Source organism: Myotis davidii, unplaced genomic scaffold, assembly GCF_000327345.1.
Source record: "Myotis davidii unplaced genomic scaffold, ASM32734v1 scaffold992, whole genome shotgun sequence".
NCBI lineage: Eukaryota > Metazoa > Chordata > Mammalia > Chiroptera > Vespertilionidae > Myotis > Myotis davidii.
In genome coordinates this window covers 72,513-87,890 of record NW_006283543.1, presented here as the reverse complement: position 1 = coordinate 87,890, position 15,378 = coordinate 72,513, and the positions used below count along the sequence as shown (strand labels likewise).

The window sequence follows — 15,378 nt, the reverse complement described above, 5'->3', positions numbered from 1 at the left end:
TAGCACTTATTTTTCAACATACTATACGATTTATTTATTATTCTTGTTTGACTATTTTCCCTCCACAAGAATGTAAACTCTACAGAGACAAAGGGATCAGTATCTTGTCCTCCGATGTATCTCCAGCCCTTTGAACAGTCCTGGCATTTAGCAGGTTCTCAAAAAATGTGTCCAGTGGAGGACGAATGAACGCTTAGATCTAAGGATTGCAGACTGGAAGCCTGTGAACTGGTGGCTTCTGGTTACTTGAGGGTGGGAGAGCGATTGCAGGAATGGCCGCAGGGGGCTCCTGCGCATCCCAGGCTCTCCCTCTCGAGGAACTACGTTTCCCATGAAGCTCTGGGCACAGAGGGGCCCCGCGGTTGCTGCCGGGAAGGGCATACGTGCGAGAAGTCAGATCCGGTGCTGCTAGGATGGCCTCTCAGCGAGGTGGGCTTTGCGTCGGGGTGCAGGCGAGCGAGGGTGTGGATCGCGTCCTGGGGACCCTTCCTGACTTGATATGGCAGGTCGAACCCACCCTCGGGACTTTGCGGAAAGATGGATGGGCGTCAGGAAGGGGAGGGGTACCTGCGATGGGGACTGAGTCGTTACTGCAACCCTCGAGGAAGGTCGTTAGGGAAAAGGCCGCACGAGGGTCGCTTTGAGACCGCGTGCAGTGGAAAAGGTTCCTTCCTCTCCCTCCCCGTCATCTCGGTGCAGCCATCTGCCCCACGTCAGCAGAAGAGCCTCATTGCCCGTTTCGTAAATAGGAACATTGGGGCCTGCAGAGGAGCAGGGTGTCAGCCTACAGCCTACAAACCCCTTATGTGACTTTGCCCCTCAGACAAAACCCGCAGCTGGTGTCAAGTTTCCCCGGGACAGTAGAGTCGGCCTCAGGGGTGGAGTGGAAGCTGACCCCCTGTCTGTGCCCGCAGTGTTCCCACTTTCCTGTGTGGTGCAGCAGTATGCCTGGGGGAAAATGGGTTCAAACAGTGAAGTGGCTCGGCTACTAGCCAGCAGTGACCCACTGGCCCGGATCTCAGAGGACAAGCCATACGCAGAGGTGAGAGCCCGGCAGCCCACTTAGACTCCTCCGCTCAACAGGACCTGAGGCAAGGCACGTGGATCACCTGGGAGGGGGAAGCTGCACCCAAAGAAGAAAGGTTTTCTCATAATAGGCCGGGGTTTCCAGTGTCCTTCCTCAAAGAACTCTTAGCACTTACTGAATTTTATTCAGTCTTCTTTGACAATTAAAATTTTTACTTTGACTTTTAAATTTTTATTTTATTTAAAAAAATTACTTACTGCCCTGGCCAGTGTTTCTAAGTGGTTAGTCTTGATCCCCGCCGGCACTGAAGGGTAGAAAGGTCGTGGGTTCTAGTTCCTGTCAAGTGTGGGTACCTGGGTTGCAGGTTCAATCCTCTGCTTGCAGGAGGCAACCAATCCATGTGTTTCTCACACTGTTGTCTGTCTGTCTCCCTTCCTCTCTCCCTCCCTTCCACTCTCTCTAAAAAATGAATGAGGGAAAAATATCCTCGGGTGAGGATTAACAAAAGTATTTATTGATTAGAGAGACATTGATTTGTTCCACTTGTTTATGCATTAATTGGTTGCTATTTTTTATTTGTGTATTTTATTTTTAGTTTTAATTTCAGAGAGGAAAGGAGAGGGAGAGAGACAGAGACATCAATGGTGAGAGAGAATGGTTCATCAGCTGCCTACTGTATACCCCATACTAGAGATGGAGCCCGCATCCCGGGCATATGCCAGCTGGGAATGGAACTGAACTCCTGGTTCATAGGTCGACGCTCAATCAATGAGCCATGCCGGTCAGGCATTGGTTACTTCTTGTATGTGCCTTGACTGGGGATCAAACCCACAACTTTGGAGAATTGGGATGATGCTCTAACTAACTGAGGTACCTGGCCAGGGCACTAGCTTTTACATTTTTAAACCTAAAATTATAGGTTTAAATTATATTTCTGCCCATTTAGTAGAGAAAAAGCCAAAAGCATAGGGAGGCTTTAGCCTCTAAATCTAAGACTGGCATAAATGAATGCTAACACCTCCTGGAGCTATTTGAGCTTCAGAGATTTCTAGTGACCTTGACAGTGCAGACGAGAAAACTGAGACTCAGAGACAGGAAATAACTAGTCTAAGCCTCCACAGCTGGTTAGAGGCAGGACCTGGACTAGAGCCTGGGTCTCCTGCTCCTGGTATTCTGGGGTCCGCTGCCTCATTTTAGGTCCGTGATTGCATGAGGATTTATACCCAGTGCTGGGAGGCCTGTCTTGGGATTCAACTGCCCTATGGGGAACACAGGGTAACTCTGGCATTGGGGCAGGCAAACTGGTGGTGTATGTTTTTCTCTCTTTCCTCCCAAATTTCCTGTTTTACCAGCTGTGGATGGGGACCCACCCCCGGGGAGATGCCAAGATTCTTGACAGTCGAATCTCTCAGAGGACCTTAGGCCAGTGGATCGCTGAGAACCAGGACTGCTTAGGCTCAAAGGTCAAGGACACCTTTAATGGCAAGCTGCCCTTCCTCTTCAAAGTGCTCTCGGTTGAAACAGCCCTCTCCATCCAGGCACACCCTAACAAGGTATAGGATCAGAATGGGGTAAAATCAAGGTAGTGAAGAACTTACTTTTACGGCCCTCTAACAATTTTTTTAAAATATATTTTTTATTGATTTCAGAGAAGGGAGAGGGAGAGATAGAAACATTAATAATGAGACAGAATCATTGATCGGCTGCCTCCTGTACACCCCACACTGGGAATTGAGCTCGCAATATGGGCATGTGCCCTGACCAGGAATGGAACCATGACCTCCTGGTTCATATGTCGATGCTCAACCACTGAGCACACCAGTCTGGCCCTTTTGACAACTTTTACTGCTGCTTTTAACTTACCTATGCTAGGCTTCAGTTCAAAGCTAAATCCAGGCCTGACAACTCGGCAAGACCAGATGATGGTGACACATGCTGGCCACTAAGTCTAAGTGAACAGCTGACTAGCCTGTGCCAGGGGAGTTTCTCTCACTTTACCCAGCCCAGGACTATTCATATCTGACATTTTCCTATTTGGTTCTTTTAGAGAATTCACCTTTTAGGGCAGGGCAGGTACCCTAGCTGTTGCCTCAGCTCCACCCCGGGAGTCTTTCTGCAACAAGCCCATGAGTAACATCATAAGCATTTGCCTATCCAAACTCCTCATTTCTAGATGAGCAAAGTAAGACCCAGAGAAGTGAGGGATTTACCCAAAGTCACACAGCTTGTGTCAGAGTGTGGCTTGGTGTTTGGGTTTCCTGATTTGCAGTCCAGGTCTCTTAAAGACTGCCCCCAGACTTGGCCCATGTCTCTGCCCTGGGTTGGCTGGACCTGGAATTTCTGCATTATGCCTTGACTGGGCTTGTTGCTAGAAGTAGGAAGCTACTTTCTGGGGCCTGGGAGGGTAGGGAGCAAGGCCTGGGTGGGACTGGTTTCCTGCTAGGTGATGGCTGCACCTTGACCTTCCTCCTCTTCCCCTGGCCATCCCACAGGAATTGGCAGAGAAGCTGCACCTCCAGGCTCCACAGCACTACCCTGATTCCAACCATAAGCCAGAAATGGCCATTGCCCTCACCTCCTTTCAGGGCTTATGTGGCTTCCGGCCAGTTGAGGAAATTGTGACCTTTCTGACAAGTAAGGTTTAGCAAAATGCTGACAGCATGCATATTGGGGCTAGAATACATGGGCAACCCAGGGCTGAGCTAGAACAGTGGCCAAGAACAGAGGTTGAATGTCACAGGAACTGAAAGGCTGGTTAGCCTCATGAATTCTTGAAGCCATTGGGATAATCCCATGAGACCAGGCTTAGGTGTGGTTGCTGAGGGCTGGTGGTGAGCAGTCGGTTAGCACCGCCTGACTTCTTGGTTAGGGATGGGATGGATAGGCCCCCTGCAACTTCCCACTTCTGTGGGTTCTATCTTGCCTTCTGTGGGTTTTATCTTGCCATTCCTGATATGGGCCCTGGCCTGGCCTTCCTGCAGAAGTGCCTGAGTTCCAGTTCCTAGTTGGAGATAATGCAACAATCCAGCTGAAGCAGAGCCTAAGCCAGGACTCCCAAGCCATGGCCTCTGCTCTGCAGAGTGGTTTCTCCCACCTGATGAAGAGCAAGAAGCAGCTGGTGGTGGAGCAGCTCAACCTGCTGGTGAAGCGGATCTCCCAGCAAGGTGGGTGTCACCATGGGCTGGGGCCAGCATCCTGTCCTAGGTCCCCGGCACAGACACTGGGCTGTGGGGACAGGGTTCTCAACCCCTTTGCTCAAGTGGAACACTAAAACAGGCCCGACTTAGGTGGCCTGTTGATGACTTGGCATTTTTTTCTTTCTTTTTTTAAAATATATTTTATTGATTTTCTACAGAGAGGGAGAAGGATAGAGAGTTAGAAACATCGATGAGAGAGAAACATCGATCAGCTGCCTCCCGCACACCCCCCACTGGGGATGTGCCCGCAGCCAAGGCACATACCCTTGACCGGAATTGAACCCGGGACTCTTCAGTCCACAGGCCAACGCTCTATCCACTGAGCCAAACCGGCTTCGGCATGGCATTTCTTTCTTAACCTTTGTGGAGCAGGGCCCTAACTGGCCATCTTCTCTAGATGGCTGGAGACTGACTGGCCTGGAAGACAATTAGGATGTTTTTCACCCAGGCATTCTGACATTTCCCCAGCCATACAGCTGCCTCCTATGGATGGATTTGCACTTTGGAGCTAAATAGCAGGAAGAAGGAAGGCAATTTTCTCTCTCCATAAGCCTGATGATCAGAGCTCTCAATTCGTATATCTTAAATACCTGCCCTGTGCCCAACCTTGTGCTAATTAAGGAGAGTTCAGGAAATGACAATGGTGGGTGTGGTCATCTTTGGGTTAGAGAGTCAATAGTGAAAAGCAAGGCAGAATGGACTCTCACCTATGAGCTAATATGACACACACGAGGCCCCAGCTCCTTCTCCAGGTAACCCCAGAACTCTCCTGATTCTGTCTCTACACATTTCCCCTGCTACTTTTGAGTCACAAGTAACTGTTTTACCCAAGTCTACCAATTGTTTTGTTTTTTTGGTGTTTTCTCTGCTTGCATGCCTGTCCCTTTAGGGATTTTTGCACTCATAGCAGAAGTGATTCCTTCTACTTGGAAATCCCACAGCACCCTGTTCATATGTCAGGTATAGCCCTTGACACCTGTGAGTCTATATCATGTGCACACACAGGCCATAGACCTGTCTCCTTGACCTTTCTGTGTCCCAAGTGCTTAGCCCAGAGTAGGCATTCAGCTGTATGAACTCAGAGCCCTCCAATGTAGACCAGCTGGTTTCTTCATGTGACACTGACACACCCTGCTTTCACTTACAAATACCCTCCCCTCCAGTACCTTTAAGACAACTCAGCTGCTATCCCCCACTCCCTGCCCATTTCTAAAAACCTTCCCTCACCACTCTAGCCCAAGCTGAACTCACATTTTGACCCTTGGTGCATTCTGTCTCACGCTGTGGTGACCAACCTGGGACTGAGTAATTTTCTGAGATGCAGTACTTTCAGTGCTAAAAAAGGGAAAGGCTGAATTCTTGTGTTATCTCTTAATTAGATTTTGAGCTCCTACAACAGTGGTTCTCAACTAGGGGACATTGGCAATTACCTGGAGATATTTTTCCTTGTCAAAACTTGGGTTGAGCCCTAGCCAGTTTGGCTCAGTGGATAGAGCATCAGCCTGCGGACTGAAAGGTCCCAGGTTCGATTCCGGTCTAGGGCACATGCCCAGGTTGCAGGCTCGATCCCCAGTGGGGGCATGCAGGAGGCAGCAGATCAGTGATTCTTGATGTTTCTCTCTCTCTCTCCCTCTCTGATTAAAAAAATAAACACACACACACAAACCTGGGTTGAGGTGCTAGTGGTATCTTGTGGGTAGAACTTAGGGATGCTGCTGAACATCCTACAATGCACAGAACAGCCCCCATAACAATCATCTGGCCCAAATTGTCAATAGTGCTGAGGGTGAGAAACAAACACTCTAGCTTTAAAAAATAAAAAACCACACACACAATGTTTTTATTGACTTTTTAGAGAGGGAGGGAGGGAAATGTGATGAGAAACATCCATTGGCTGCCTCCTGCAAGCCCCCTCCTGGGGATCAAGCCCCCAACCCGTGCATGTGCCCTGACTGAGAATCGAATAGGCATGGGATGAGGTTCAACCAATTGAGCACACTGGCCAGGCCACACTCTAGCTCTTTTAATGCCTAGTGTAGTGCTAGGCATACAGAAAAATTGCCATCTGTGCAAGCTGGAGTATCAAGGAAGGCTGGTCTCCAAGAGGTTGAGCATATGGCTGGTTTAGATTCTTGTGGGCAAGCACTTGACTCTCTAAGGTGGGGCTGTGAATACCACTGAGTGTCCCTAAATGCTCTTGGGGTGCTCTGTGATTCTCAGTGGCTGCTGGAAACAATGTGGAAGACATCTGTGGGGAGCTCCTACTGCAGCTGCACCAGCAGTATCCAGGTGATATTGGATGCTTTGCCCTCTACTTCCTGAACCTGCTTACCCTGAAGCCAGGGGAAGCCATGTTTCTTGAGGCCAATGTGCCCCATGCCTACCTGAAAGGAGGTGAGCCACATTTTAGCAGTGAGCCCCACTGCCATTTCCCTTGGGACCTGTTTCCCCATCCAGACAAATGACAGAGAGGGTGGTTGAGGAGACCTTTAAGGTCCCATCCAGCTCTGACTTGCCAGGGTTCCAGAGTTCCTGAGTCAGCAGGGATGATGAATAAGACGATGTCAGACACTGCTTGAATCAATACACCAACTCCTTGAGGTCATGATACTCATGTTAAACCCTGTCAATGTGTGGGGACCACAATTTGAACCTAGGTTATATTGGATCAAGTCTGTTCTCTCCCCTGCATCACACTGCCTTTATTTTTGTCCTATTAACCCAAGGATTTTACATTAAAATACATGTTGCCATGGAAGGGTGCTCCATTTTGATTGTTGGCCCTATATCCATTCTTGGACAGGAATTTCTGGGAGAATTAAGGGTTGTCCTGAGGAGGGTTGGGGCTCCCCAAAGGTGAACAAGACTACCCCTAACAACAGTGAGTGAACTGTCACCTGTTTTTGGTGTCCAACGTTTTTATTCTCTCAGAGAATGTAACTCACACGTTTTTACCTAGCTGCTGTGGATTTGTAGTGCTCAAGTTTGAAAGACCAGCCTTGGAGAGCCAAACACCAAGGCATCCTTCATCAGCTCAGCATGACAATTCTCTGTCCTCAGACTGTGTGGAGTGCATGGCGTGCTCAGACAACACAGTACGTGCTGGCCTGACATCAAAGTTCATCGATGTGCCAACTCTGTGTGAAATGCTCAGCTATACCCCCAGCCCCAGCAAGGACAGGCTCTTTCCTCCAAAATGGAGTCAGGAAGACCCCTACCTTTCTCTCTATGCACCCCCTGTACCAGACTTCGCTGTTATGAAGATGGAGGTGAGTAGGGGGCCATGGTGGGTGTCCTTTTTGTGTATTTGGGGGGGGGAGGGGGCATGATAAACCTGGCAAGATACACATTGTGGGCTATACTTGGGGCTGGGTTTCCTTTTCTTGTTAAGTTCATTTGGTGAGAGATGGCCCAGGGCCTGCCCACTCCTCTCTGTACCAGGGTCCAGATGTAGGCCTCCATGCTGACAAGAGCCTGAGCAGTGGGAGAGAAGGCGGTCCTGGGGTTGTCCTGTGCCTGTGAACTGTAGGAGCAGAGTCTGAGCTACATCATTCTTTTGTTTCTTCCCACCCAGGTCCCTGGTTCAGTCACTGAGTATAAAGTCTCAGCACTGGACTCTGCCAGCATCCTCTTAATGGTGCAGGGTACAGTGACAGCCAGCACTCCCACAGCCCAGGCAGAAATCCCCCTGAAACGTGGTGGGGTGCTCTTCATTGGGGCCAATGAGAGTGTCTCACTGAAGCTCACTGTGCCTGAGGACCTGCTGATATTTCGTGCTTGCTGTCTGTTGTAGAGGGCATAGCCATCCTGGCTCTCCTGCCCAGTCATCTTAAATCCTGGCCAGTCTTAACTCCTCAGGTCCAGCCCAAACTCCTTCCCTGCTCTGGACTCTTTAGTACTTCCTAGAAGAGCTGGTATAGAGCAGTGAACTCAAAAGGTAGTGACTCCTAAGCAAGCCTAAGCTGAACCATTTTCCTGGGAGGAGGGGCTCGTGTGAGGAGTAAGGGCCAATACTCCACTTGTATTCTCACCACACCTGAGACAGACTCAATGCAGGATAGAACAACTATTTCACCTACAGTATTAGACAGGTTGGTGAAATCTATGGTTAGCTCAGCATCAGTTATAGCAAAAGGGTAGTAACTAATTTCTAAGAACAGGGTTTCAGTGGCAGAGGAGTGAAAGGTTAGGCCTGTGGACCAGTATTGCTCCTCGTCACTCTCTTGCTTTGTCAAAGCAATTAAAGATCACTTGTATTAAGGCAATGAATCTTTGGTACTTCAGTCTCTGAAGTGGGTAGGCTGGACTCTAGAGCACTTTTATAGGAAGGTGTGGCCAGCTTCAGCCTCAGATGCAGAGCCTACAAGCAGGCCTTGGCCCTTCAGCCCTGCAGAGAGTGGAAAGTGGGTATAAAAGAGTAAGATTCTTAAGCAGTGGTTCTCAGCCTGTGGGTCACGACCATCGGAAAACACATATAGCATATCAGATATTTACATTACGATTCATAACAGTGGCAAAATTACAGTTATGAAGTAGCAACAAAAATAATTTTATGATTGGGGGTCATTACAACATGAGGAACTATATTAAAGGGTTGCGCATTAGGAAGGTTGAGGACCACTGTTTAAGGATGTGATCTGGCCTTTGGGCTGAGATTAGCATGCTAAAACCAGCAGGCTAGGTTTGGCCACACCTGCTCATTTACATACCTCTTTGCCTGCTCTCAGGTTACAAAGTTGAGTAGATATGTCAGACTGTATAGCCTGCAAAGTACTGACTGGCCCTTCACAGAGAAAGTTTGTCAGCCACTTCTCTGGAGCACAGTCAGAGACAGGGACAAGATAATACAATTCGTCTTGTGAAGAGCAATCTAGGTACTTTTTCTAAACTGGCAGAAAGTACCTTGGAGGGCATATAATTTTCCCTGTGCCTACCATCTCAGGAGGACACACTTCTGCAGGAGGCTGCACAGTTGTGTTTTACCACTGAAGATTCTGACCAACAGTCTTAGAGCTTATCACTCCAGACTAAGCAGAAACCCAGGCTATTGGTTCCTTCCTGTGGGATAAGGGTTGGGACTCTCACCAAAGGATCTTTCTGGGCTACTGACCACACCAGACTCCCTGTTCAAGTGAATTCTAGGAAACTACTTTCAAAAAAAGTTCTGGTCAATCTGTTCTGGGTTTTCTTGGCCTCCAAATGTCCTTGGCTTAAAAAACAAACAAAAAACCTGGGAAGAAAGCGTCTGTTAAAGGGAGCTTATTCTAAAGAGAAGTGATGTGCAAAGGCTAATTCCATCCAAGGTCTCCAGTGAAGCGGGTCTGAAAATAAAGCCTACTGGGAAGAGCAGAGAGGAGCTCCTAGGAGGAATGGTCACAGTTGGGCTATTACGCTATTTCTTTTCTATATTCTTATTGATTTCAGAGAGGGTGGGAGAGGGAAAGACAGATAGAAACATCAATGATGAGAGAATTATTGATCAGCTGCCTCCTGCATGCCCCACACTGGGGATTGAGCCCGAAACCCAGGCATGTGCCCTGACTGGGAATCAAACCACGACCTCCTGGTTCACAGGTTGACACTCAACCACTGAGCCACACTGGCCAGGCTATTTGGATATTTCTTTATTTCAGAATTTAGAAGTAGCAATGACTATGGCCTGGACCTTTCTTAAAAATCCTATTGCAACAGAGAGCTCAACTAGCATGACTATTTATTGTAAACTTACAGAGCTGTGGCAATCTAAGCCAAGAGTTCTGTAGAGTACTCTGTAAACACCATAGAGCACCACTCCCATCAGTCAGGTAAAGCCTGAATACACCCCTGTCCCCAGGGTACTGTCACCTATAGAATACCCAGCACTCTCAATAAGGCAGTTTGGTTCTGGGCATCTTGGTGCCTTTTGGTGATACGTTAGCTTCTGGCCCCAAACAAATGACATACCTATCCTGCCTCACTACACACTGTCCCCTATTTCAGGTTCCTGCAACTTTCCCCACAAAGATAATGCCTCCCACTCAGGGTCAACCAGCTCGGGAACATCCTCTTCAGGAACAGCTGCAGCCAAATATACTAGTGTTAACAGCAACAATGATCCAGAGGGCCTTGGTCTTGGGTTCCTATAGCCACACCAGCAGTTTCCACTGTCCTAACCACCTCCCCCACAGAAAATTGTCCCACATTTGGCTGCCACAGCCACTTTTTGGCCCCCACTGGGTTTCCTGTTACCACTGTCTTCCTTTACACTGTCCTACATCTGACACCCTTTGTGTACATTTTGTCACCTCTGCAGAAGCCAGAAAGGCCTGGATATATCTGTGGGTGGGCAAGGGGGTCAGAATGGAGATGTCCTCACTCCCTGCAAGCATTTTCAAAGTGCTCAGAAAGTGGCCACCTATGTAGAGTTGCAGAGCCCCATTCCAGAAAAGAATGACCATGTGCCTCCCTTATCCCTTATCTCAGAAGTGGCTCTGGTCCCTGTCCCTCTCTCTTGCTGTGTGCACTGTGAGATCATAGAATAAGTTAGCCACGGCCCCCTGGATACTGTATTCCTCTCAGCTTTCTGAGATTTGAGAAAAGCATCAATATAGATACCAATCAAGCTAATAGAATTACCCTCATGAGGCTAGTCCTCTGGACAAATATGGCCTTTTAATCTGACATTCTCAGTCTTTCAATCACCTCATGTAGTAGTAGAGCAAAAAAAAAAAGTCCATGCCATCCCTCATATACCCCTAGTAGTTGTAGGGCATCAAATAAGAGACCAGGCACTTTCCCTGTGGGGCCCACAATCCAATCCTGGCTATCCTACCCCTTGGGCTAGGAACCCTGCCCACACCCATTCAGTTCTCAGCATGTTTCCAGGTAAGGCAAAACACACTAAAACTAAATTCTAGGGAGACGTGTGGTTTAGCAAGGTATGTTGTCTAGTAGGGGTCATGGAGGGAATTATGTGTCTGCTGTGTTCACTATGGGGGGCTGAGAGGCTGTGTTGCACACAGAGGTTTACTGTACAAAGTCCAATCCTGAGTATCCACTGTGAGGCCCATGTTGTGGTCCGAAGAATCTGGACAGCTGGACACAATGGAATGGTCCACATTGGGTTGAAGGGAGGCCCTCTGCCTCAGGCAGAGGCCTTGGGAGCTGGCACAGGTCCCTAATCCCCATCGTGTCTGTCTCTATGTCAGAGCCCACACACAGCTCAGCCAGTATACTTCTCACCCATTGCTACTTCTCAAGTTCACAAGGCTATTAAATAGAAAGACATTTGAATGCTCCCTGCAGCTCCCTCTCCTGGTAACCAAAATCTGCAGGCTTCTGGGCCAACATTTAGCCCCAAGACTGGATGGAGAAACTAGCTAAGACCAAGGTGGAGAATGGCAACCAAGGAACGACAAAATAAACCTACTCATACAGATCATTTGGGGATGCTCTGGGTCCAGGGATTCTGGAACCTGCTGTGTCATCAAGCAAGCTGCTATCCTCCTTGCAACAGTCAGACAGGCACAACCAGAAGAGGGCCAAAGCTTTATCCTTTCTTGAAGGGCAAACCTGTCTTGGAGCTAGAAAGGAGAGCTTAAGGAATTTCTTGAACTGGTCCCACATAAATTCTTTTTCAAAGATTCCCAGCTGCAAGCCACAAATTTTCTGCCTCCACACAACACCATCCAGCACAATCTGGGCACAAAAGCTCTTTTTCCATCCAAAGAGCATGACAACAAATACCAGTCAAGATGTTTTCAAGTGTTTTTCTTAGCCAGCATTATCACTCACCCTAAGAAACAGAATTCCTCTATTCCCCCCCTTATTAAATGGTTTCAAACTCTGCTCCAACAGCAGAGGAAAACTGCAGAATTCCATATATTACCCTATCACCCAGATGGGGGCCTCCTGCTGGAGAAGCACCAGGTAAGGGGTAACTACAGGTCACTGACTTCCCAGAAGGCCAGTACCTCAAGTGATTCTGGGAATGCAGTCTGTGACCTAGGAAGAGCCAAAAGAGATCTGCAGGCATGGCAAGCAGGGTCCATTTTAGGGGCTATGTCTACTGGATGGTACAAGAGAAAGAGTCCCCAAGACAGCACCAGCAGCAGGAGCACGTTGAAGCCATAGGCTTGGGGGGAATGAGGTCCAAGTCCTCATCATCTGGAATCTCATCCAGGTGATACCCATCCTGGAGCAGCTGGCGGCTCACATCCTGGTTCACCTGCTAAGAGCAGGAGAGAAAATTATAAGCCAGCCTGCAAAGTAGAAATAACTGCTGCCCAAAATGCAGACTCACATTCCCTTTACAGAGCTTCCTGTCCATTCTCCACCCTCAGGTCAACCCCATACATTCCTGGACTGCAGGTGGAAATGCCAGCTTTTTCTACCTGTGGCTCAGCCAGCAGTGAGGGGCACCCAGGAGATTGAGCCAGTACTGTCCAGACTGCACTGTCACAAACCCCCAGGGGAGCTGCTCTCACTAAAGAATATGAAGGAATCTGATGTAAATACTAGATTCTAGAATATGTTTGAAAATCAATGCTCTGACCATTCCCACTGGGAACCCAGACTGGTCCCTATGCAGGCTGAAAAATATGGGACAATAACACCAGATGGTGGGGTAAAATAGTAAAGGAATATAAGTTATACAACAGGGTAGAGAGCCACTTTGTCAGCACTACCATTAGACATACTGTCCTTCGATGCCTGCAGAGCTTGTCTCCTGCAAAGTGGAACCTGTCAGTCTGGTTTTACCAGTTGCTCTGAGCAGAAGGAAAGTCAGACTGCGAACAGTTGTAGGACTTTCTCTGGCTCTTGGCTAATTTTCTTAGTTTTAACAATCTTAGGCACCCAGATATACAAGGAGGCAGCAATTTAAAAACCTCCTCTATTCTCTTTGGCAGAAACTTGGGGGTAGTCAAAGGTTTCCAAGAGTATAAGAATACCAGTGGTATACAGTCATGTCCCCAGCACTCACTTCTGTTGAAAGCACATGCCAGAACTTTACATCCCTTGTTTCTGTCTGGGACAATCATTCTGGAAATGCATCCAAAAGACCAGCCCGAGTATCTCAGTCTGAGTTCCCATAGATGGAACAGTTGTATGGCCTGGAAGCAAGCAGCTTGGTGGAGGATGGCCAGGGGAGGGACAGGAATGCTGATGTCAGATAAAAGACTATCATAAAAAGGAGACTAGAATTACTGTGTGACACTGAGGGCAGGCTTAGGACCATTGAGTCCAGCTGCAGGAGACATTTCAAATTAATAAGGAAGACTTAGCTCTAAGAGCTGCATGAAGAAGGAATTGTGCATATGTGCTAGAGCAGTGGTTCTCAACCTTGGCTGCACATTAGAATCACCTGGGAATCCTGGAGGATGAGGCCCGGGAATCAGGATTTAAAAAGATTCCCAGGTGATTCTAATGTGCAGCCAAGGTTGAGAACCACTGTGCTGGAGGGAGGACGGGCAACAAGGTTTCTTGGAGGTAGTGAGTACCTGATTATAAGAAGCAACCAAGCAGAGGCTGGTAAACACTTGGCTGGGATTTATCTGGAGGATTCCTTTTCTCAGTGATGGCCTGGAATAGATTTGTGAGGCCATTTCCAGCCCCAAGAGTCTATGGTCTCCTGAATTTTCAACAGCCCTCCTCAGACACCTCTACCTCTGCTGTGGGAAGAGGACAGAGTAGATTGGAAAACCAACTGGAAGTCTGGCATAGTGCTGTGCATACAGCAGGCACAAAACAAGCACTTGGCAGTGGTGATAACACTGCCTGACGCCTGGCCCCATGCAAGAAGGCACTCTGCACTTGCCTCTGCAGAGGAATACCCGGAGGAGTATCTGGATTCCAGCTCCCCATCACTAGGAGAAGAGGAAGACAGTTAATTCAGGGGGGATGCCTGTGGAGCACAGCTGCAAGTGACAAGGTGAAGAGCATGCAAGAGGGTCTGCAGTACTCGTGAGGTAAAGACCACACACCATAGGATTCAAGCCCAGAATTTGCTGTGAGTGTACAAATGGTTCCTTCAATGGCTCCGGCAGGGACAAGGTCACTAACAGTGCAAGACACAATAGGGAAGGATGGTTTCTCCAGACAAGGCTGGTGCTCCAAATCCAAGAGTAGCATGAATCCTCTGAGTCCTCTAAGCAAGCCATCTTGGGATGGAATAGTGCTCCAAAGAAGACAGCTCTGGAACATGCATGAAGGGTTTTGGAAGAGATAGGGGACTAGCGAAGGCACCAAGCGATCTGCAGTTTTACCCACGTCACTCCCCAAGGGGCATTGCCAAGGAGAGCACTCACCTGTCAGAGTTGAGGGACACCAGGTTTTCATCTGGACTCTGACTAAGAGCAGTATAGCCCTTGTTAAACTTCACTGACCTGAGGGAAGATGGGAGAAGAGATCAAGCATAGATGAAGCACCAGCATCTACAGGGAAAGCCAGAATCCTTCCCTTCGGAAAAAGAACGGCTCTACTGACTTGCCCTCTACCTGTCACACGGCCGCTGCCGCCGGCTATGTATCTGGCTACACAGCCCTCAGAACAGGCACTGCCACCCACGTCCCCACTGCTACCCAGGACAGCCACACTGGCATCGCTCAGGGCGGCGCGGGCCCCTTCCCGCGGCGGTCCATCTTCACTCCCGGGGACCCAGCCATCGTGCTCCTCCCTAACTTAAGACAGCGAGTGAGTCTATGCCCTGACAAAACTCTGATTCCAAAGCCCTTGCTCTGACACCATCACATTCTTAAAGAAATAAAAGAGAAAAAGGTCGTTTTCCTTCCTGTTTTACAATAGTGAACCTGACATGCTGGCGTCAGCGGAATCCCTAGCGGAGCCTTAAACGGGAGTCCAGGGTCGCCCAGCCTCGTCAGAAAACCGCTGGCAGGAGGGGCGGCGCCTGCGGACACCTTTTCCCTGAAGAGTCGGGGCGGCGCGCGGCCCCCAGCACGCCTTTTCTCCGCAGGGCGGCCTTGGCCAGGTCCCGGGGCTTCTCTGGAAGTCAAAGGGTCCGGGTTAGCGGGGTCTTCCCCGCTCGGCCGTTTCTCCCAGACGCCAGGAAGCTGCTCTTGTCGAACAGAGTATGGGGACGGGAGCGGGCTGCAGGTGCCTCTCGGGGGTCGCCCCAGCGGGGCTCCGGGGCCCGCCAGCGGGGACGCGGCAGCCCGC

The 15,378-nt window shown here is 49.1% G+C and overlaps 2 protein-coding genes across 3 annotated transcripts in view; one reads left to right on the top strand and one right to left on the bottom strand.

Moving 5' to 3' along the window:
• The first annotated feature begins 352 nt into the window (after positions 1 to 352).
• Positions 353 to 8,493, top strand: MPI (mannose phosphate isomerase). Of its 2 annotated transcripts, XM_006753709.2 has the most exons (8): positions 353 to 429; positions 915 to 1,042; positions 2,380 to 2,580; positions 3,520 to 3,661; positions 4,009 to 4,191; positions 6,445 to 6,618; positions 7,285 to 7,493; positions 7,799 to 8,493. In XM_006753709.2, exons 1-8 carry the CDS (start codon positions 414 to 416, stop codon positions 8,015 to 8,017), a joined length of 1,272 nt encoding a protein of 423 aa, XP_006753772.1. In that variant the 5' UTR covers positions 353 to 413; the 3' UTR covers positions 8,018 to 8,493. The 2 variants fall into 2 exon arrangements, with proteins under 2 accessions (XP_006753772.1, XP_006753773.1); XM_006753710.2 differs by lacking the exon at positions 6,445 to 6,618.
• Positions 8,494 to 9,833: 1,340 nt separating this feature from the next.
• Positions 9,834 to 15,378, bottom strand: part of FAM219B (family with sequence similarity 219 member B) — a 5,687-nt gene continuing 142 nt past the window's right edge. Inside the window, exons 2-5 of the mRNA XM_015564448.1 lie at positions 15,120 to 15,212; positions 14,511 to 14,588; positions 14,021 to 14,069; positions 9,834 to 12,433 (exon numbers count right to left, since the gene is read on the bottom strand). Of these exons, the coding sequence (XP_015419934.1) occupies positions 12,269 to 12,433; positions 14,021 to 14,069; positions 14,511 to 14,588; positions 15,120 to 15,212 (385 nt within the window). The 3' untranslated portion in view covers positions 9,834 to 12,268. The remainder of the gene's footprint in view (positions 12,434 to 14,020; positions 14,070 to 14,510; positions 14,589 to 15,119; positions 15,213 to 15,378) is intronic.